The 23585-nt window shown below is 38.2% G+C and overlaps 1 protein-coding gene across 5 annotated transcripts in view; it reads left to right on the top strand.

Annotated features, from left to right (window-relative positions):
• Nucleotides 1–18209, top strand: part of AKAP11 (A-kinase anchoring protein 11) — a 50779-nt gene extending 32570 nt beyond the window's left edge. For 4 of the 5 annotated variants that reach the window (XM_086711479.1, XM_086711472.1, XM_086711470.1 and 1 more), the window contains 5 exons: nucleotides 2861–3016; nucleotides 7818–7901; nucleotides 8685–8731; nucleotides 11658–11818; nucleotides 14224–18209. In XM_086711479.1, coding sequence (XP_086567605.1) covers nucleotides 2861–3016; nucleotides 7818–7901; nucleotides 8685–8731; nucleotides 11658–11818; nucleotides 14224–14364 — 589 coding nt within the window. In that variant the 3' untranslated portion in view covers nucleotides 14365–18209. The remainder of the gene's footprint in view (nucleotides 1–2860; nucleotides 3017–7817; nucleotides 7902–8684; nucleotides 8732–11657; nucleotides 11819–14223) is intronic. The other variant, XM_086711485.1, reaches the window with a different exon arrangement.
• Nucleotides 18210–23585: the final 5376 nt, after the last annotated feature.

The following is a 23585-nucleotide window of genomic DNA, read 5'->3' on the forward strand; positions in this document are numbered from 1 at the left end:
CATTTCTAAGAGCCTCACAGGGTCTTGTGCTGTGTCTTGTGCTCAGAGACTCTGACACCTGAGTTCAGATTTGCGCTTTTAACCTTTTTTGCCTCCCTGGGAAGCATCAGGATCATCGCTGTTATTAGTTGGTAGGATTTTGTTAGTCCCACTGAAAAGAGAAAGTTCCTAGAGTTGGGGTGGGATTTAATGGAGTCACAGGATTTTCTCAGATTTTTTAATGGCTTTTGTCAAAGCCGTGGCAATGTCTGTCTCTCTTCTTAGCCATCTTAAAATAGGGAGGTGGTTTGGTGAGGACCTTGGACTGCAGTTGTTCCATAGCGTCCTCTTGACCTGTTTCTGGGCGGTCCCTACCAGGCAGCCTCCTTTCTCCTAGAGCAGGAGTTGGCACACTATAACCCACAGGCCAGATCTGGCCACTGCTTTTTGTTTTATTTGTAATCATCTGTGAGCTAAGACTGGTGTTTACATTTCCTCGGTGGTTGATAAATCAAAAGAATACTATTTTGTGATGTGAAAATTATATGAAATTCAAATTTTATGTTTCTCAATAAAGTTATGCTGGGACACAGCTGTGCTCATTCATTTATGTATTGTCTGTGGCTGATTCTATGCTTTAGTTGCAGAATTGAGTAGTTGGAATAGAGATCTGTGGCCAACAGTGCCTAAGTGTTTGCTCTTTGGCCCTTTACGGTAAAAATTTGCAAACTTTTGTCCTAGACCTGCACTTTCTTTGTTCGTGATTACCTATCAGTTCTTAATATGATGATAGACATATAAGAAGTGGTTAATAAATACATGGATAAATAAGCTGTAGTAAACTAGGCTTTTCTACCCCTGTAGCAACCTTCCTCAAATAAAATTAGCCTCAGACTATTTTAAGTGTGTCTCCCTGTGCCCCTCCCCAGGCCTGTGGGATCACCTCTAGATTGGATCCAATCACCTCTAGATTGGAGTCTCTAAGACATCCCTCGAGGGCCTGGCAAATGCTATTGACAGCTCAGTATTTTCACTTTCCCTTCCTACTCCCTTGGGTGAGTAAGTCAGCCCTTGGACTTGTTCATATAAGCTGGTGCTGTCTATTCCAACGTTTTGTCAAGGCCAGTGGAATATTGCTTTGTATTTCTTTTCCCTTTTCTCTTCTTTTCTTAATAACTGGGCTAGGGTTCTGTAAGTGCTGATCGTTAAAAGTTGACTCTAGTGTGTATAGTGTGCTGTTTCCCAGTTTCTGTTTCTGATGTTAAAATGGTTTGCCTTTGAAGCTTTAAGGGGGATTCATTCAGATGGATTATTTTTAAAGGTATCGTTTGGATTCTTTCACTAGTGTCCCCTTTCTTGCAAATGTTTGATTCATGAAAATCACCATAAATATTTCACAGAGCTATAATGTACAGAAGGGTGGTATGTGAGTATTAAATGGGGAATTATATGGTAGTGCATTTTTAGAAGAGCAAACATCTAAACTGTATTCTGAGCTGTTATTTATGAGCCAGAATAACTCAGCAGTCATTAAAACTCTTCTCTGGACCTCATCTAGTGGGTCATTTCAGCCAAAAAACCATTAGATTGTGGCACATTCCAGAGAAGTGTTAAAAAAAAAAGAACAAAGGAGTGCTCCATTATGGCTCAAAACTGTAATGTGCCTGTCCACTATAATTCTGGTTGCTGTATCTTAAATATAAAATGAGGATAGCCCCCAAGGGGGTGGGCAGTTCAGGATCTATCCCAGGCACTGGGAATACAGAAATAAGTAAGACGGTCAAAGATACGTGTTCTCTGGAGCTTATGTTCCAATGGAATAAGACAAAGAAGTAAAATACGAAATTTGTCACAGAGTGATAAGGGCTTTGGAGGAAAACTAAAAGAAGAGAGGTGGGTAGAGGTGGGGTGGGGTGGGGTGACGATGGATGGTGGTGGTCAGTGGCAGCAGGTGGGGATGGTGGGCAGTAGCTAGGGAAGCAACACTGAGTAACATTTGAGCAAAGAGCCCAGGGTGAAGAGAGAAGAAGTCATGTGGGAATTGGTACCAGAGGGTACCAGACAAAGGGGTAGGATTGTGCATGTTGGGGAAATAGCACAGAGGCTGCATGGCTGACGTTGGTGAGCTGGGGAGAGTAAGAGGTGAAACAAGATGGAGGGAATGACGAGAGGGAACCATACCAGCAAGTATAAGGATCTGGACTCTGATCGGTGAGAGGCCACCAGAAGGTTTTGATCAAAAGACTAACGTTTTTCCTCATCATCTTTAAAAATAGAATTTTTAAACTGTTAAGTTGAGAACAAAATACAGAGTGGGCAGTTAGAGTAATTGAATAGTGAATGGCCTTTCTTGTGAAGATGGAATAAAAATGTAAATGTCTCTTCATCATTGAAAAAAATAATGAGAAGGGTTATGATCCGTGCTCAAAATTTTAAAGAGATCTGGCTGGTTTGACTGTAGGCTTGATTGACAGTAGTTGAATTCCTCAAACTGCTTTTTTGTTCTTAAAGCCAGAAAGAGCTTCCTGTCAGTACAAATAAAAGTACAGCCTTAAAAGTAGGTGGTAAACTTAGGAACTTGTGCTCCTCTATAGAGGTCCCAGTTAAAATATGAACTGCTTTAAAGACAATTTAGATAAATGTAGCACTTGGGGTGGATCCATAACAGATAGAGCTCAGTTCACTTTGAAATTAGTATGCTCTCCTTCAAAGTCTCTTCATTAGCAGACACAAAGTGTTGGATGGGCCACTGGTGTGGCTCTGAATATTGTGTCTTGTTTTTGTCCTCTTTATCGTCAAATTGATAGCCTTAGAATTCAGAATCTGATGCTTTCGGATTGGTTTTCTTTTTCCCCTCCCTCTCTCCCTTCCTTCCTTCTAGTCCAAAAGAAATAGAAGACTTTCAGTCAACTGAGTCTCTGGGCAGCCAGCAGCTGAACCTCAGTATTGGTGATGACAGCACTGGCAGCTGGTCCAATTTAAGTTTTGAAGATGAACACCAGGATGAGAGCAGCAGTTTTCATCACCTAAGTGAAAGGTAACTGAAGTTGTACGTGTGATCCTCAGACCTCAGAAGTAGCTTTACACCGGGGGGTTTGAGAATTATGAATTTGAAAATTCTGCCATTGTTTTCAAAACGTATTTTATTATCCATAGTACGGTTCTAATGGTTTTGCACATTTATTAGATACAGTTACAAGCCAAGCTAATTTTCTTTGGGTGTGCCAGTAGTTGGTATGAACAATACTGCATACATTTGGATTTATACCCTGAGGATTTTCCCAGACTTTTGTGAACTTTTGATGGAAAAAATGTATTTCTTACTTTAAAAAGGGTACTTTTCTTTTTCTTTCTAGTCTGGGGTAAAGGACAGTTATCTGTAAAAGGTATCAAAATGGCCCTGTAATTTTCTTGTTATTAGTTAAAGTAATATCTTCCTGGAGAAGGAGTTCTCACTTAGCCTCTATTGAGGAACAAAATGACCTAGAGCATTTATATGTGACTGACTGGAAATAATACATAAACTCATCATAAAAATATGGTTTTGTACAGCAGAAAGCACTTAACCTCATATATAACTTTTCTTAGTTAATTTTGTTCATAATAACAGTCCTTTGAATATTTTATTAATTGCAGTACATTTTTTTCTTATATTCTTAACTCTATAAAGGCACTCCTGACTAAACTATAAAATGCCATAAAAAAAAAAATTCTGACCCACATTAATTGATAATTGGAAATAATAAATGCCCTCCACAGCTGAGTGTAGGGAGAGGAAAGGGTTCTTAGTTTCAGGCTGTGGAAGGGACCCTGTGAGGCTTCAGTTGAACAGAACCCTTGGAAGTGACTGAGCAGGAGGGGGAGGCGAGAAGACCATGGAAGGAGGGGAGGAAGGAAAAGAAATGGCTTTTCACCTGTTAGAACACATCATCTCAGAGCATTTTGTTTGATGCTTGGATTAACCAGTATTAATATTTTTATAGAACATCTGTTCTGTCATAGTTTCTTAAAATGCTGTGTAAACCACCAATACATCTTAAAATCGAGTTCCCAAAAGGCAGTCTTTAAAAGTGGTAGTGGGACGTAGGGGTAATATCACAAACATCATGTGGCCTTTTCCATGACTCTAACCTGGTATAGGAAGTTAACACTAAAATTCTTCTCTCATCTTGGAGAAATACGGGTTTCTAGAATTTCCATGAGGGTTGATGTTGTTGCTTTGGAAATCCTGGGGTTAAAATGAGAGAACCAGGGTTAGTCGCCCGTGGCATTAAGGGGCCTGTCGCCAGTAGAAGAACCCTGCAGGATATTGTCCGATTTGATGGCTCTGTCTTTGGTTCTGTCCTCTTTTGCATTTTATTAGTGCTGGAGAGTAAGGAGTCCTTCCCCACTTCCTTATCTGTGGTTTTTCTTTTCCGTGGTTTCAGTTACCCGCAGTCAGTCAAGGTCCAGAAGAAGATGGCCCTCCTTCTGACATGTTGTCAGAAGGTCATTGTAGCCTAACATTATGTTACTATGTTACTGTGCCTGCATCACTGGCTGCACTTCATCTCAACACGTAGGCAATTTATCTTTTCACCTCATCACAAGAATAGTGAGTACATACAATAAGATGTCTTGAGAGACAGGCACCACATTCACATAACTTTTATTACCATATATTGTTATAATTATTCTAGTTTATTGTTAGATTTTGTTGTCAGTCTCTTACTGTGCCTAATTTATAAATTAAGCTTCATCGTAGGTATATATGTAAAGAAAAAAACCATAGTATATATGGGGTTCAGTACTATCTGTGGTTTCAGGCACCCACTGGGGGTCTTGGAATGCAGTCCCTCCACAGATAAGAAGGGACTACTGTGCTCATTATGTGTGAATGACTTAAAACGAAAATTAAAAAAAAATCTCTTTAACAGAACCAAGTTTCAAAAAGACCAAATCAGGCTGAGACTAAAATGATTATGTTTAACATGGGTAAATACATTTGGCTCAGAAAATTAACTGTTTGAATTTGGGATGGGAAAAACTTGGCTTGATAGCGTTTTGTCAGAAACACACCTGTAGTTTTAATTGAGCACAGTTTTTTTTTTCTTTTTTTTTTAACGTTTATTTATTTTTGAGACAGAGAGAGACAGAGCATGAACGGGGGAGGGTCAGAGAGAGGGAGACACAGAATCTGAAACAGGCTCCAGGCTCTGAGCTGTCAGCACAGAGCCCGACGCAGGGCTCGAACTCACGGACCGCGAGATCATGACCTGAGCCGAAGTCGGCTGCCCAACCGACTGAGCCACCCAGGTGCCCCTGAGCACAGTTTTAATAAGAACTCTTATTCTGTGTGGTTATTAAGGTTCAAGCACAAAGAAAAACTAGGGCCTGTCCAGGGTTGGTAGAGTGCATGTTGAATATACAGGTTCCAGGGCCTCACCTCCCAGAGATTAAGATTCATTAGGTCATTGGAGGTCCCAAGAATCTGCATGCTTGGTAAGCACCTCAGATGATTTTAATGCAGGTGCTTCAGAGACCACGCTTAAAATACATGACTTCACATGTTTTGTCTTTGATGACATGTGCTGTTTTCTGGTACAGAGATCAGATAGGAGATAAAAGACTCCAGTTTGGACACTCTACGTGCTTTCACTCTAAATAGGAAGTTTAGTAGAGGGCAACAGTTAAAAAAAACCAATAATTTCAAAGTACACAAGTGTTTATGAGGAATGTATAGTTATTTGATCAGGAAGAGACCTGGTACATGCATCTCTTCAAGTACTTCAAGCAGTCTGTGAATCTTAGTAGTTATATAGTGGATTAGGTAAGAGGTGGGGCCGGGCTTGCAGAAGTTTTGAGATAATCTTTATGAGATATGTCAAAGTCGATAGTCATCTTCATATGGCTGAAAACCACAATAAAGAATTTTAGCCCTAGACTCCCACTGGTTGGAGGTATGCCTGTTCTAGACATTGGAAATATGAAAAGATGTAAAAGGAAAATACACAAATAGGAATAGATAGGAAATAGGAAAAGATATAAAAGAAAATGATGGAAACAGGACAGTGCTCAAGAATGAAATATGAAGACTGTTAAGTGAAGAAATTAAGTTGTTTTGTGTTGGATTAATGTCAGATGATCATTGCTCAGGACAGTCCTGGTTTGCTCCTGCTGTTCTGGTATAGTTATTAATGGTGACTTCTTTCATTTCCAAAAGTGTCCTGGTTAGATGAAAAATTCTATGGTCACCCTATTTAGAAATGGCATTTTATAAATAACTAACTTTAAATCTGATCCATTTTGAGGGGCAGCAGAGGTGAGGGAATGAGGTTAAATAGAGGGAGTTTGAATTTTTGGTCTTTACATTCTTCAGCTGTTATTTCTTTTCATGTTCACTTAAAATCTAGGTGATGGGTTTTTATTATTAATTAAAAGGAGGGGTCATTGTTGTCAGGGAATGAGGAAGAATTTTAATTTTGTAGTATTTTTCTTTGTTTAGAAAAATCGTTCTATTGGTAGATGTAAATGCAGTGTTTGAGATATCAATTTTTTCTTTCTCTTTGGCCCACAGCCGTCTGTCCCTTCGGTATCTCCATGTTTTTCCATTCTCGATTTGTTTGACAGCAGGCTACATAGGCATAACTCTGGTTGTTTTAATGGTTTTGTGATAGAGCTATACTTTTTTGAACGTAGGTTGAAAAGGCACTGCTCAGTTTTAGCTTTTATTTTCGAAGACATTATAGTGTGTGACAGTGTGATAGTGCCAGAGTAAAGATGGATATGCAAATTGTTGAAATTGCTTGGAAACTCTTTATAACGTTTAAATAATTGTCCCTTTGTTGGTAACCTTGTCAACATCTACTGATACACAGAGGATGATTTTGTGTTAATTCACTTTTTAGAACCAAAATTTTGGTTTGTATAAATATTAATTTTTATACTTGCCTAGCATAATGTGGGGAAATATAAGCTGCTTATCACTGCGAACTAATGTGCTTACTAATTATTTTAATGATTTAGAATTTTAAATTGCATGTTTAGGTTTTAATCTGAAATTTTTAATTTAATTTTGTTTCTGAACACAGTTGCTTTTTGTGTTTTATTGCTTTGCCGCAGTTTGAGAATCTAGTTGCTTTCTTCTTCTAGTTAGGTAGTTCAAGAAGTTCTCTGTGTGGCACTGGTGACTGGCCCACCAGACAGGTGCATTGCTTAATTGAGCCTTGGTTATTCAATATTCTGAAGAAGGTGTATAATATTTGCCACCTACTGAATTATACACAATGTATGAAATGAAGGTCATTGACATAAGAGTATTTTAAAATCAGAAAACATCTTTTCTCCAAGTAGGTACAAAAGGTCTGTTCGGGGCTATGTTTTTGTGCCTGTCATTTCATCCCCACCTCCCCAGCCCATCAGTGTTTGCGCTGTCTAAAGAGCTGGGAGGATGTTAACCTACGGTCTTTTTAAAATTTTACCCAAACTGAAGGGTATTGGCTTTTTACAAATTATATCCCAAGATTTGTCATAGACGTTAATTAAATCATGAAGCTTCTTACTTTGTGCATCCATTTGCTGTCCTAAAAGTCTTTCTGTTATGTTCATGTGTAAAATAAATACAGGTTTAGAATAATTTTCCTGATCTGTTGAGGGCAAGTAAGAAAACTTTCAATGTCCGAAGCTGTCAAGTACCTTTTCCAGTAGCAGTGATGGTCTCTCCCTCCAAGGATGCCCCACTCCGCCGGGGCAGCTTCCGAACCTCCCAGTTACACTGACAGAAGCTGTTCCAAGGAAAGCCAAGGTCTTCTTTACTATTCATTTTCTGGTTCAGCTCTGTTCTTTTCTTCTTCTGGCAGTAATGGTAACAGCAGTAGCTGGAGCAGTCTTGGTTTAGAAGGAGATTTGTATGAGGACAATTTATCCTTTCCAACAACAGACAGGTTGGTCCAGTCCAGAAACTTAAAAACTGATGAGTCTTTCACACTAATGCATGATGTCATATTCTTAAAAGAATGTGGGTTACAGTGCCAGTATGTTTCAATCTGCTTTTCTCCTATATTTGGACATGATTCTGCTTGATAATTTACATCTAATGAAAAAATTCAATTATGCTAAGACATGACTGACATCTAATTGCAAAATGTGTTACGTCTATGCATGTGTTGCTCTGCTTGTTCTTTTTCATTCTACCAATTATTATTTCATTAAAAAGAGCTTGCTTCCTACAGGATTTCTGGGGTTTGGGTTCATTGTTTTATTTTGTTTTTGTATGTAATTTTATTTCATATATAAGAAAAGTGTAGGAAAAAGGTGTTTTTTACCCTGTTAAAAATATGTACATGGGATCAGCAGAAGCATTAATAATTATTCATGGCATTCTGTGATAATTCAAATGCTGTGTTACCTAAAACCAAATTAGTAGAATATTTCAGCTTTAAGTTATTTTAAAATAAGTTTTATCATGAGATTACTTGGTGTTCTGTATCACGGTAAGGTAAAACCTCTTAGTTATCGATGACCTATCTAGGCATCATTTACAATTCAGATTTTAACATGAAATGGTGTGAGAAGCAAAGCTTCCTTTTTTATTGGCATTTCTTCCCTTTTTAAGTGTCACATATCATTGTAACATTCATTCTTTACCACGTTTTAAGAATTAGTTTTAATACTATTATTAACTAAAGCCATTTTTTTAACTGCTTCTGCTCTTTTTATTTGAAAAGTGATGGGCCAGATGATAAAGATGAAGATCATGAGGATGATGTAGAAGGTAACTGACAATTTGTTTTTCAAAGTGTTTGCGTGTTTTTTGTATAAGGTTCTAGAAGAGTCTTTAACCTGTCCATTTTTGTCAGTCTCCAGTTTTATTATAAATCGGGGTATTTACATTACAAATCAGGATATTCTTGTACTAATGTATCCAATGTCAGGTCCTTTGTTAAACAATTTGTACTATTTGATTGCTAAACTAATGAAGTGCCTGCCCATTGGTGTAAAGGCTGACATGCTTTAAAAGAATTATTTAATTATTGGAGAGGGAAATTTATGATAATCTCTCTGTATAATTATCTTTTTAAAAACACAAAACCCTTACATTATAAGATATAATTTATTATAATTATGGCATATGCCCTAGTTTTTTCCTCCCAAACTAGTAGCTTCTAGAATTAGTGTTTTAATGTTGATCTTTCATAAATCAATAAATAAAAATTAAAAGATATTTTAAAATAAATTCTTCCCTCTCTCAATTCTATTCCTCAACTCACACATATACATATTTGAAGAAAATACTCAATTCTTTCTTTGATGAATATAGTTCTAAATATGTAAATACTGGACACCATTGGTCACAGAGTTCTGGACCATCATTTATAATGCTTAATTCAAATATATTAGAATATCTGAGCAAACATAGAAACTTTCCGTGCCAAAGCTGAATTTTCATTGTGATTAGATGGCTATTGATTTATTTTCCAAAAATCTTTATTTTTTTTAATTATGAAAATACCAACAATCTCTAGTGACACCTAAAAATATTCATACTGTTTGAGATACTGTTTTTGAACTAGTGATTTTTTTCATCCTTTCTTTGCAAGTAGACAAACTGAGAAAATTTCCCAAATGAATTTCTTGAAATGTACTTTCATAACACCTGAGTTTCCAATCAGTTTTGTCACCAATTATGCCTTCCTTATTTAGGGAGGTCATGTACTGGTTTTTGAGATAAAATCCTCCAAACTGAGGTGATTATTTTTTAGTGCCAATGCTTCTGCTAAATAGACATTCTTCATATCGGGCTTCTAGAAGTAAGTTTTTGTCATCAGATATGAAGTAGGAGTAGGACAATACTTTTAGAGTCACAGATAGGCTGGGTAATAATTTGCTTTATTTTTGTTGACTTAAAGAGTGTTGACTTTGTCTAGAAAAGTTGTATCCTTTTTCCCAAGTCATGCCTGTGAACAAAGTTATTCCAAAGACAGTACATGGTGTAAATGCGTGTGGTATTTTCTCTAATGAACTAGTCATTACTTAACTGACTTTACTGAGGAATGAATAAGAGAAAAGAAGATACAGGTGAATATAAATAATGAAATTCATTTTCAAAGTTTACTTTTGGCACTAGCAAGCTCTTTAGGGTTTCTTTTATGAGTAGATAGAAATCAGAAGAATTACATGTGGATATATGCCATGCCATCACTCACCTTTGAGATCCCAGTCTTCTCATCATGTAGAAAATTGTGGCCAACTTTCAATTTTGTTAAATTAGGAATTGGTAAATTAGGAGATGGATTGAAACGAATTTATAGAAAGATTCAAAATTATGGAAATCCTACTTTTCATTGTTGTTTATAGTTGCAGTAGGTCAGCTCCTTCCCTTTTCGCTGGAGTTTAGTAACCTCTCCAAAGAGCCAGGAGCTCTGAGCTGAGAAAGCCAGTAATACAGAGAAGTCTTGAGGTGACTTAGCTTCCGACCCCATGACCTCTGCAGGATTCACTGAATGGCCCTGAGGCCACGCCTGGTATCATAGTGCACTAGACCCGTTTTTGATTGAGAGTCATTGGGGGGAGAGGAGGAAAAAGGCAGTACGTTTATCTTAAAGCGTGACACGGATCCGTTTTTTTAAATGGAAAAATTAGGAACCAACACATCCTAAAAATGATCAGTGGTAGTCTAGAATGCCCTCCAGTGCTCTCAAGAAGAATCAGGGCCATCCACCACCAAATTTCCATTGCTGGTACAAACTGGCGTGATGTCTTCCAGCGTGCCCACCGTGCATCTCTTGTGTGGGAGGGCCCTTGTCTCAGCTCGGCTTTTTGCTCAGCCATCGTTAAGCAGGAGTGGGTAAACACTTGGTATGGGTCCACAGGTCATTAGTTTTATCATCAACAGCGATTCATCCTTCCTTATGTTGAAAACGTACTTTTCATTAAAAGAAACTTGAGAGCAGTATTTTATTTATCAAGGAGTGTGCCAGAAAATTCCGCAGTCTGGCACTTGGGATATTAAGTGGCTGCATATGACATTTTTTCCCCCATTCTGCCTAAAGAATGAAGTGATTACACAGAGCATGGAGCCAGACTTCCTGTGTTCACATCCAGGTTCAGCCACCTCCCCACTGTCATACTCTGGATCTCTCTTCGCCTCACATCTCTCACGTAGTTCCCACCTCATAGGGTGGGTGTGAGGATTCCAGGAGTTTGTATAGCAGAAGAGCTTAGAACGTTACTTATGATGTAATACGTGTGATACAAGGGCTTGCTGCTTCCTTCTCTCAGTTCAAGCAGCTTTCTTAAAGTCCATTTAATAGGTTTATTTATTTGAGATTGTATTTTTGTGTTTCACTTCTATTTTGGTGGTTATTATAGCTTTATAGTTTGGTTTCTCTTTCTTTACCTGTGTATTGTATTTTGACACAAATTATGGCATTTATAAAGGATCTGAATTCAGTGCCTCAAAGTAGAGTTTTACATCTGTGCTCTCAGTAGACGATCAGTGTTACTCCTTTGTTGTAGAATTGTTTTACCCTTTCAAATAAATGTTTTAGTTGATGTCAACATAGGAGTAAGAAAGGACGGATTTTTTTCCAGCATTGGCTGGAATCTTAAGAAATGGAAAGTACCTGTCCTGGGAAACCAGAGGTGTTGAGAATCGAATTGATGAGTTTTACTTTATATTGCTTAAATGTCAATATTAGGTTTGGAGCAAGACCGAAAGATTCTGCTCATTACAAATATCGACATGGAGCCGTGCACAGTAGACCCCCAGCTAAGGATTATCCTTCAGTGGCTCGTCGCTTCGGAGGCTGAAGTGGCAGAACTTTGTCTTCATGACTCTGCGAAGAAGGAGTTTATACAAGTAAGGACCTGCCGTACAGAGTGTTTGTGAGGATACGTTTCGCTGTACATGCTGCTCTGTGTCACGTGGTTGGTCTAGTAAGATGCCCCTTGATAGCAGAGGGCGTAAACATTTAGGTGGTAGAGTCTCATAGTTGGGTCCAGATGTCTGCTGTGCCATAACCACAGGCAGGCTCCCCAGTCTCCGTGTCCTTAACTGCACTGTGAAAATGACTATGGAGTTTACCTCACAGAGCTTTTGTGAGGATGTAAAAAGATGCTTAATCTAGTGTCTGGCACATCCTAAGTACTCCAAGTTAGGTGCCGTTAATAAACATGTGTTCATATGCAAAAACTGAGTTATTCTTTGTTTTAAATTGATTCATAATTGTGCCTTGTAATTAGTATGTCTCCTACTCTGTTAATCTAGCCTCTCTAGTGGGAGACACTAGCATACTCAAAAGCCAGTAAAGGTTTAAACATCTCATAAGGGATCATGAACCACTTTGAGGACTTAATAGGGCTCTAATAATAGAACAGTCAGATTCGATGCATTAATAGGATGTCTTTATTGAGAACTTACTTAACTGTTTGCCAGGCACCTTGTTAGTCAAGAGTTTTGGTTTATAGTGTTAAGGTTTTTGGCCCAGAATTTTCCTTACCAGAATTTTAGTTTAATCTTCTTATAGGTATAGAATAGTCAAATGAGTAACCAGTATATATTGATCTGTAATAACAAAAAAGGAACAATCCAGTTACTCTTGATTCCTGGTTTAGGATTTACAAAGATATTGTTGAAAGAAGTATGTGAAAAAGGCATTTGGTAAAAATAATTTTTTTGGGCATTTTGTAATTTGTTTTTACTTGGACTTTTTGGAGTTTTCTAGTTTAGGTTTCTGTTTGTGAGCAGAAGGAGAAAATAAGACAGAAAGAGATGCTCAAGGAATGAATTGTCAGGGAGAAGGAATGGGTAGGAAAAGTGTTAGAACTGACTGTAGAGAGGCAAACATTTTCAAGTCATTTAGTCATGGATAAACTGAGAGCTAAGGAAGGCCTTCAGTAGAACTGAGCGTGAGCATGTTAGTGCTTGGGGCAAGGGACCTCTTCCCCAAGTAACCTAGGAAAACTTTCTAGAAGTTCCTCAAAAAGTTAAACCTAGCATTATCCTATAACCCAGCAATTCCACTCCTAGGTATATACCCAAGGGGAGTGAAAACACATGTCCACGGCAACATTATTCATAATAGGCCCAAAGTGGAAACATCCTGGAATGGATAAATAAAATGTGGTAATATATGCAGTGGAATATTATCTGTCAGTAAAGAGGAAGGAAGTACATGTATGCTGCACCATGGAGGGACCTTGAAGTCATGTTAAGTGAAAGAAACTGGTCGCCGGAGAGCATATGTTTTATGGTTACATTTACATGAAATGGCCAAAATGGGCAAATTTATAGAGACTGGAGTAGATTAGTGATTGCCTAGAGTTGAGTGGTTTGTGACAAATGGGGCGTGTTTACTAATAAGTAGAGCTTTCCTTTTGGTGTAGTGAATGAAACATGTTTTAACATCGATTGTGGTAAGAGTTGCATTCAACGGGGGGAGTATACTAAAAACCATTGACTAGTAAACTTTAAGTGGATGAAGTGTATGCTCTGTGAATTATATCTCTGAAAGGATACTTTTTAAAAAGGTTAAGCATATTTATATTACAAAATTAGTTTTTACAGGACTAAAGAGAAAAAAAAAATGAGTGAAGATGTGTTCTGATTCTGGTGACAATAGAGTTTATTTAAACCTGTATTTACTTTTTAAAAAAATTGAGGTGTAATTGAAATATAACATTATATTAGTTTCAGGTATACACCATAATGATTTGATATTTGTATATATTGTGAAATGATCACCACAATATTTATTTACTTTGGTTGGTTTTTGTCGAAACACTAACATTTCTTAACTTAGAAAGCCATGTTTCCATTGAGGCCAGAGTGTGTATTCCAGAAAAAAGCCACACTGCATGTTGTGAAAGGAAAAATCCACATCCTTCTATTAAGATTGACATTATCTTTATTATTTTATGTTCCTGATTGAGGGTGTGGCAGATGTATTTAGTTAGGTCAAGAATTTGGTGTAGAAATGGAGACTAGACTCCCACACAGACTATCTGGTGGGTGAGGTTTGTGGAGTTCTGTCTCCCAACAATCCCAAAGTGTCATTCTGTGAAGGAGATGTGTTTGTCAAAGGCAGGAAGCAAGAGGGGTGGTGATTTAGTGGAGAAGAGACTTCATTATAAAACTGGGGAATAATATTTTAACCACAGGCAGCAGGATTCTTACAGTTATCTGATATTAAAAATAAAAATGAAAACTTGATTGTTAGAAAATTGTCTTTGGTTAATGTTGGACATGCTTTTCTTTCTTCCTAGCTTTCAAAACGACTACAAGGAAAGGGATGGAAGGTGGGGGACCTCCTGCAGGCTGTGCTGCGGTACTATGACATGCGGGAGAAGACGCCTGGGGAGGAGAGGTGCAAGTCACTGTTTGACTGGCTCTTGGAAAACGCATAGAACAAACTCGCAGCCGGTCCATTTTATTGTTTGGGGAGAGGAAATAACAGATAAGGATGCATAGGGTAAACTGTTAACACTTACCGTGAACTGGGAGGGAAGTAGATAGAGCTTTTTAAAAGCGCATTCCGTCATCCCACGTTGTATATATATAGTTCATACTTTTGTAATCTCTGTCAAATATGATCTTCATTTATTCTTCTAGACCCGTGCATAGTGTGTTAAGATCCTAAGAACACTGATTTGACGGAAGGTCTGACCATGACGTTTTCAGGGACACTGACTGACAGCATTCTTTTTGCATCCAAGTTAGTGCTGCTATGAACCGCACCCAGGCGGCCAAGGACGTTGCAGACAAATGCTATCCTGTTAAGAACTAATCTGACAAAATAGCTTTGAGGCTAATGGTTTTTCTTCCCCCAATAGAATTTTTTTCTTATTTTTAAAAGTCATTTTTATTTTTCATAGCTCAGCTATTGGTAGCTTTTTGAATCCCCCCAAACTATTTAATTTCTTAGAAACGTTAGTATTTTAGGTTTCTCTAAATACCGTAAATGATAGTTTCCCCAGCCTTTCATTAAATGACATTATTTGCTAATGTTGCCAATCCATCTGGCATGAAAGTGTGTGTGTGTGTGTGTGTGTGTGTGTGTGTGTGTGTGTGTGTGTGTATGTAGAGGAATACTTTTGACTTGCCTAGTGGGTTTGTGCCCTTTTTTATTTTACTGTTTTCTTGGTTAGAAACCCACTGTTGACATTTAAAAGGTGCTTTAAAATAAAATGTCTATAATGATTGTGCAGTAAGAATTTTTATTTCTTGGTTTTTTTTAACTATTTTGCGTCCCTAATTTATCCTATAAATGAAAATAAAGGTGCAAAACATGTTAAAATTTTAAAAATTAATGTTAATATGGAAATGCATTTAGAGAAGCCCAATAATGAGTTTCATTGTTGGATTTTTGAAAAACAAACAACTCTCTTCTTAGCAAGGATGAGCTTTTTCTAGAAAAAGAAGGGATGCCCAGGCTCCCTCTCCCCGATAAAATAGTATCTGCACTGTTTTGTAAAGTTGACTGACATGATTTTTCTGGGCTCTGTGTTTTTTTACTTCCTTGTCTTTAGAAACTGCAAGTTGACTCGAATAGCGCTTGTGTCTTGGTATTGTACGTGAGGGTATGCGCGTGTGAGTTTTTGGTTCTTCCATTAGTGGAGTTTATAATCTAGAGTAAATCACCTTTTGTTGGGGGCTTTGGTTTTACTCCATTACATTTTCTTTTTTCCTGCCATTGCATTTTCTTTTTCCCTGAGCACTGACTGTTCTGGAAGCTGCACAAAGTGTAGAAGACATAGCACCCACCAAGGGGCAAGGAATAAGGGCACTTACATTAATTTGAATTAATAATTATGGTAGAGAAATGTATTTTGTAATGAGAGAGTAAAATTTGCTTTTTAAGAAAAATACCAAAAGCCACTTAAATATTTTGAGATTACATTGTAAGCTTTGGTTTTTCTCAACTTAAGATACAGAAATGGAGTGAGCCTTAAAAATAAATTTGCCTAAAGTTTCTTCAAGTATTTTTTAAGGTGGAGAAATGCAGGAAATGTATATAACCAGAATTGTTTCTGTCTTTTGCTTCTCAGAACTTGAGATTTAGCAGCACTGGACTGGGTTTATACATGCTGGCACCTGGGTTGTTGATGATAACACGGATTTACTACTTATTAAGCTTGGATTGAATTTTTACAAGTATATAACTATCAAGTTGTGTTTAGTAACTTGGATATATGTATGGGTGTGATTAACAGCCAAATTGTGTTCTGACTTTCTTTTCAGCTAAAGTGAAAATATATTAGTTTCGTTAAAACTTTCTGTGCTTGAAAGTGTTTATGTTTATTTCTATTATGGTAGAAATCATTTTGAAGATTTTCCTCCTGTCTCTGTTTTCTCTGCATTTACCTGGAGCTTTGCTGGATTCAGAGTTCCCTGATTTAGCCACGACATAAGGACAGACCAGTCTTTAGGTGTTAGTTAGCATGCATGGTAAGAATCCTAGTGGAACTCTACCCCTGTATCAGTTTCACGCAGGGGCATAGAGAATAATATTAAGTATTGGCAGATGTGAAAAGAAGCGTGAGTTAAAGCTCCTTGTAGGGAGAGAAGTATCTTTTAATCAAGTGCAGTCTAAACTCACATTCTTTAAAGGCACTTTGTGATTATTCCAAAGACATGTTCCGTCTGTTTGGTTGCCCAGTCTTCAGAACAGCTCTGTTTGTTGAGGACTACCCGTCTTATTTTATTACAGATCTCCTTGACCTATTTGTATTATATAACATTGTGATCTTGCCATTCTGTGCATTTTGGCTCTTATGAAATTACCATGTCTTATTCAGAACTGTTAAGCTGTGATGTGTGTTGAGTTGAATTCTGTTTATCAATTTCAGAACCCTTGAAGGATCTGTGGGAAGAAAGTGGACGAGGCCTTCTGATAGGTTTTTTTTTTTTTTTTAGAACATTATTTTAGACCGAAATGTAGCAATTCTTTGATAGTCTTTTCCCAAGCCACGTTTAAACTACATTTATATTTTGGATGTTATTAATGTTGATTTTGAAAATACTTCCTGATTTATACAAAATGAATGATTCATTTGTAAATCACAGAAGAAAATTAAAATATCTATTGGGATGGTTGATAGAATTTAATGAAGTAATAAAACCTCTGAGAGTATTCACTCGGTGAATATACGTGATAACATCTTTATACTTTGAAAAATGTTCCACTTACCCTTTCAGATATTTGACGTGAATTAATTCAATTCATAATACTTCCATTTTGCTTAAATAAGGGTTTATGTTGCTGGCAGGAGAATTTAATTACTTATTAAATGTACCATGTATAAAGCGAAAGATCATTTACTCACATGGCTTTGACATCAGTGCACATTTCCCAGTCGCAGACCTTAACCCTGACTCATCATCAGAGTCCAGAGTCAGATGTCTTCTTAGTTAATTATTTAGCTAGTAGTATTCTTTCACAAATAACTATCACTTTCCCATCAGTATATTGCTTTAAATTTTATATTTCTCAAAAGAAACTTTCCACAGTTTTAAAAAAATATATTAATGCATCCACACTCAGGGTGTAGGGAAAATGCTTTCCACTGAAAACCCTGCCCACCTGTCACCAGCACAAGACAGTTAGAGCATCAGTGGGAATTACGTGATTATACTAAAGCGAAAAGTGAAATGCATTTTTGTTTCCATTATTAGCAAAAGACCCTGCACACATTTACTCACTTACTGGATTCCTGCTCTGAAGACGCAGATGCAGTGTTGGTCACTCTTGTCACTTTATTTATTTATTATTGTTTTTTCCATCCCTGTACATTCCTTTCACATGGGTAGGATTGTAGTTCTAGAAGTTCATTGTTTTGTTTTTGCTGTAATGTTTGAATACTATTTAATATCAGGTTTTAATATTGCTGAATTTGCTAACTTTGGTTACTTGTGCAGTGTTTGAAGTAATTCACATTCTTGTTTAATATATATATAGTAAAAGCAGCTTTGAGTAATCGTAGCTGTTTATTTGTGCAGAATTACTACATTAAGATCTTGTATAACGGTGACTTTTTTTGGCTTTTCAGTCATTTAATATGTTCATTTATCAAAATATGAACTTCAGGATGCACTATAATTTTGTTTTTGCAGTGGCTCAAAATAAACATTTCAGAAATTACTTTTGTAATAATTTGCAATTAATTGTTCTTTTTATCTTTTATGAATTATTTGTCTGTGATCTTTCCTCTCCCAACTAAGAATTCTCCAATAAACTTAAGAGATGCCTGGCCTTCGTTTCCATTCTGTAATATCTTGTTAACTTCTCTGTTCTGAACCAAACAAAGGCATACAAGTGGAACTTCCACAATAGAAGACTCATTGCACGATCCTTATGCTTCTAACATGGTTTCCAAGAACGAGAGAGGCTAGGTATTTTTAGTCGGACACTAGATTCTAGCTACATATTCAGGTGCCTCTGATGCTGACATAAGTGACTTCAAAGGCTGTTGGCCCAGTCTGTTCTGTATTTGAGTGCCCCGTAGAGTATTATGCTTGCGTGGTAGGGAATTCTTCTGACCTGGATCCAGCACTCCTTCTGTAGGATATAGAGAGCATATTTGTCATGCCATGTAGCATCAGGCGCTTAAAAGTTAGATGCTAACTGTTTGTTGCTAATGGAATTTGACTTAGGTGTATAAAGACCAGAAATTAGGGAGTGATTTTCTAGCTTTGTATGAATGTTGCAAAATGCTAGGAGGTGACGATAGCAGATGACTTGGGCATGAGTGGATCCCGGTCACCAAAAAAACAATTCGGAAAATGCTGAGAAAAAGTAAGCAAGATTCCTTAGCCTGTAATTCCAAAAAGGAGAAAGGGCTCAGTTTTGCACATTGGGCTCATTTGCAGTCTGTCTTGGCTGGGACAGGGAGGAGGGTGAGGGATGGGACCTGAAGAGTGAGTGCAGATTTTTCAAATTGTGAAAGGTGGAAAGAGGTCACATATCCAAGGAGGAATGCTATTGTGCAAAAAGGGTAAGAGTGAAACTCTAAGAGCTTTTCGCAGCATTGTGTTTACAGCAGGAGCAAAGAATGTGTGAAGCTTACTCCTTGGGAGTGGTGGTTACATTCTTTTTTCCTTCCTTGGTAGGCTTGTAATCACCTCCTTTTACTTTTGTGCTCTAGGGCAAGGAGGGTAATATTGGTAAGATTGGAAAGAGATAAAAATAAACGTTTTTTCAAGAGAGAATCAGAGCTCCAAATTTGACTTTTTGGTACCCCCCCCCCCCCACACACACACACTTTAAACAGACACCTAAATAGACTTGTTAGCTTAGAGTGAGGGTTTAAACGATCCTGTGTACGATATCTGCCCATTGAAATGGTTTGGCCCAATGTGAGAGCTAATTATTAACACTTAAAAATAAGGAGATGTCACATTTGGATATGTTTTGTATTTCAGCTTCTCTTGAAATTTAGCTCTGGAAAGCTCTGAAGCTCTGGAAACACCCATTGGACTTTGTGGTGACAGTTTGTCAGGAGCCGAATGATGGCCACTTTAGTCTGGGCTTAGCAGGGTTTTTTGCCTCCAGCATGACCTGCTGCTCTGGGCGCGTTTCTGTTGCCCATTGGGACCCTATCAGTGTTTGTGATGCAACCTCTGACTTAAAGCAGGGGAGATAACATGCTTAGCAACACTGGACAATACTCTAGCAACTCTTCCATTCTCCAGGATTGCTCAAAGAGGAGAGAAAGGTTCTAGAAATTATAAACTTGAGTTTATTGCTCCTGAGCAAAAGACAAATCCTAGTTGTTTAAAAGCACAGTTTTGCTTTGTTTTTTTATGTAGACAAGAAAGAAGGGGAGAGATCACAGGTTTACCGAAAGCAGATTGTGTCAGATGTCCATTTCTTTTTTTCAATAGAATTATGCAACTGGCTATTAGAATACCAGATACCTAGTATCTGTATTTTAACAAGGCATTTTATATGGACAAAGGAATGAACAATTGTGGCTTCTTGACATTTTGCGAATGTGTTGCCAAAGACTTGTTAAATAGGTAGGTCAGTGTTTGTCTAGAGGGTCAGCACATGATGTACCACAGGCCATTGGATGTAGAGCTGTTTTATACCGCCTTGGGTGAAGATTGTGTTGGAATATACAAACCAGGGGTGTCTAAGAGCATTGTGAAGCATTACACAGTAACAATTCCATTTCCAAGGATGGTATTCAAACAATTGCAATAAACTAGGACAAGGAACTTCTGAACCTGTTTTTTCCCCCCTTGGTCGTCCTTGTGACTGAACCATGACTTGACATTTTCCTCTAAATGTGGGGAGGTTCTATTTTCATACTTCTACAAATTGAATATTTTGGGCTCAAATGGTTTCCTCCAAATAATTTTTTTTATGACTTTCTTGATATTAACTTAGTTTTCTCCCTGTTACATAAATCCTATGAACACAGGAATTGGTGCTTAGAGATCCCATAAGGGCTGACCATGATGTAGACTTCTGAAGAGTCAGAGCAAGGCTTTAAAAAAAAAAAAAAAAAGGAAGAAGCTGCCAGAATTCCTTAGGTATGAAATCAACCTCATCTCTTTTTCTGTTTATAACAATATGGGTAGTTGTGGGGCATGTGGATTCTGGGGAGACTAAAATGTTACAATAGCTTTTCCAACCTATATGTCTTCGAATCACCTCAGAAGCATTGTGGCAAATGTTGGGCAAACTTAAGTTGCCTAAGTTTGGGCAAGCCAGCTGACCTCTTCACTGCCTTGAACCCTAAGAAGCTGTGGCTTCCAGAAGTGTTCCCTGGTTAAATGGCAGAGTCTGCAATGGATACAGAGCTGGGGAGATAGAGTCAGTATGTTGAATGAGTCTGATCCAGTAATGCCCCAGTAGACCCAAATGGCTAAGTGCTCTAGTAAGGCAGGAGGTGAATATTAGTTTTTAAATTTTTTAAATCTTGATTTATTTTTGAGAGAAAGAGAGACAGAGTACGAGTGGGGGAGGAACAGAGAGAGGGAGACACAGAATCCGAGGCAGGCTTCAGGCTCTGAGCTGTCAGCACAGATCCCTATGTGGGACTCGAACTCACAAACCGTGAGATCATGACCTGAGCTGAAGTTGGACGCTTAACCGACTGAGCCACCCAGGCTCCCCAATTAGTTCTGTGTAAGTAAGTACAGGGTAGTGGGAGGTGAGAGAACTTTAAGGCTTATATCAGAGTCCTAAAAGGCTGCAGGGAGAGAAAGTATGTCATTGCCAGTGCCCTTTTGGGAGTGGAATATGTTTGCAGGGGAAAAATGCTCTAATATTAGTCCCTGCCTCTATGAAGTTTATTGTTCAGTGAAGAAGAGTCATTAAATGAGTAATTCTAAAAATATTTACTGTTGCAAGGGTGATGGGAACCTAAAACAGAGGAGCCTAATTGGGCTTCCCTAAAAATGTGATGCTGAGGCATAAGCTAGGGTTGAGCCCAGTGGGAACCAACCAGGCAAAGGGAGTCAGGGTGGTTCAGGGAGGTAGAGAGCTTTTTCAGTAGAGCAAACACGCCTTGAGAAGGCTTCCTCTCTATCAAATAAGCTCGTGGCTTATTTGAAGAACCAAAGACCAGTTTGGCTAGAACCTGAGGAGTTGTGACACATCTTGAAAAATATGTAGGCATCTTAGATAGCTCTCACTCAGATGCTTAAAGAAAGTGTTTATAGTCTGTACTGCAGTAATGCGGGTTTTTTCTACTGTAGCAGTTGGTTTTAAACTTGTGGCATGGTGAGTGATAGTCTTACTTGACCCTGTGCTTTATACACCATGCCTAGAGTTTTAGGTTTAATCCCAGATACCATTTTACGAAGGACATAGATAAACTGAACCATCCACATTCGTGACTGTCTAATGCTGAAGGAGCTAAAAATAAAAACAATTTAATTGAGTTTTCACCGAAAGACAAAAGGCCGCTTGGCCTGGAGAAGGTGAGGCAGGGGAGGGAGGGATGACCTCAAAACCATCCTTAAACATACAAAGGTCTGTCAGTGGAGACAGATGGGCACTTGTGGCCCTAGAGGACCAGGTAAGGATCAGTGAGGTAGAAATTAGCAGCAGATTTCAGCTTGCTCTCCCCAACGTGTATAAAACGTTGAATGTGTATAAAAAGGGACTAGACCCTTTCCACGAACAAGAATGTGCTTGTCCTTGGACACATCTGTCGTGCTGGCTGATCACTTCTGCAAGTTTTGTAAGAAATCTCAACACCTCCTAACTTTGGATTAGGCGACCTGCTTTCCCATATATACCTAATTTCTCCCATGGCAGTTTAGTAAAGTTGAAGAATGTAGGCTTTAGGGTCAAAAGAGCTTGATTTAAAATCACAACTCTGCCACTTTTAACCTATCTGTATTGTCTAGAGAGGGAAGGCCTGGGATGGTGGTATTTTCCTCGGGGGGTGGGGGGGGTACTTTCCTCTGCGTCTGCCAGGTGCCTGGGCACACAATTAGTTTTGGAGCTCCTTAATTTAAATTCAAGCCTCAAAGTTTTCTGAATAAGTCAGGTGGCTGGAAATTGTGCTGCACGTTGGGGTGGGGCCCACGTATGAAGGGTGCAGCCCCTCAGGGTTCCAGCTAAAAGGGGGTGGTTTTTGAGAATCCCTTTGTTAGAACGGGTGGAGAGAAATGACTTTTGCTTTTCTAACGCTGATGAGGCGGCCAAAACACTAGTCTGTATCACGGTTTTTTCTTCAGGTTTGGCAAACATTCCTACGACAAAAAGGTGGTATTAAGTGCTGAGTTTACCTGCTGGGGTTCTTCACTTTTGTTAGATTTTGATCCATTGATTCCTCGATAATCTATATATAAGCTGTTCAATGCGTTCAAGAGGATGTTTTGATATTCCATCCAATTTCTCCTCCCAGGCAACTACTCATAATAATTTACACATAATACTTAAAAAAATTTTTTTTTGTCTTGCTGTCCTCCATGTGCTGTATCCTTGACACCCCTTTTATTTCTGTATTGTTATTTATCTTTTTTCAAAGGGCCATACATGCAAATGATGATGCAATTCTAAAAGGCATAAGGACATATGGTAACAAGTCCTTACTGCTCTCTGGCCACCAAGCAGCCCTCCTAGAGACCGCCACATTACCAGTTTATGCTATATACAGCAATTGTGCGAAAATAAGATGTTTCCAAGCTTGGATTAGCTGTTGTAAGTTACTGTTAGACGTCGGTCTGAAAGGGTCAAAAGCCAGGAAACGGTTACCATAAAAGTTGGGTTAGTGATTACTCCTGGGGCAGACAGACGTATGATATACAGGAGGCTAATGTGGTCTCAATAATCCTCTGTTTCTTGCCTTGAATGGTGGTTAAATTGTTGGTATAGATCTATGCAATTCTGTATATACGTTGCATTTAATGCGTATGTGTGTGCACACACGCACCACGCCGTTTATAGAAACAACTGCAAAGCGATCATCTCAAAAACAACCAGAGAGAACAGGTGGATTACCTGTAAAGCGGCAGTTTGACTCACAGCGGTTCGCTGTTGTGACAGAAGTCCAGAGATAAAAGAATGATATCTTCCAGTGCTGGTTAAAGTCAGATCTAGAATGGCATGTGCTTATAAACTATTCCTCAGGAGTGAACATAAAATCAAGGTAATTTCTAATAAACC

Source organism: Puma concolor, chromosome A1 (genome assembly GCF_028749965.1).
Source record: "Puma concolor isolate L17-30 chromosome A1, mPumCon1.1.hap2, whole genome shotgun sequence".
Lineage (NCBI taxonomy): Eukaryota > Metazoa > Chordata > Mammalia > Carnivora > Felidae > Puma > Puma concolor.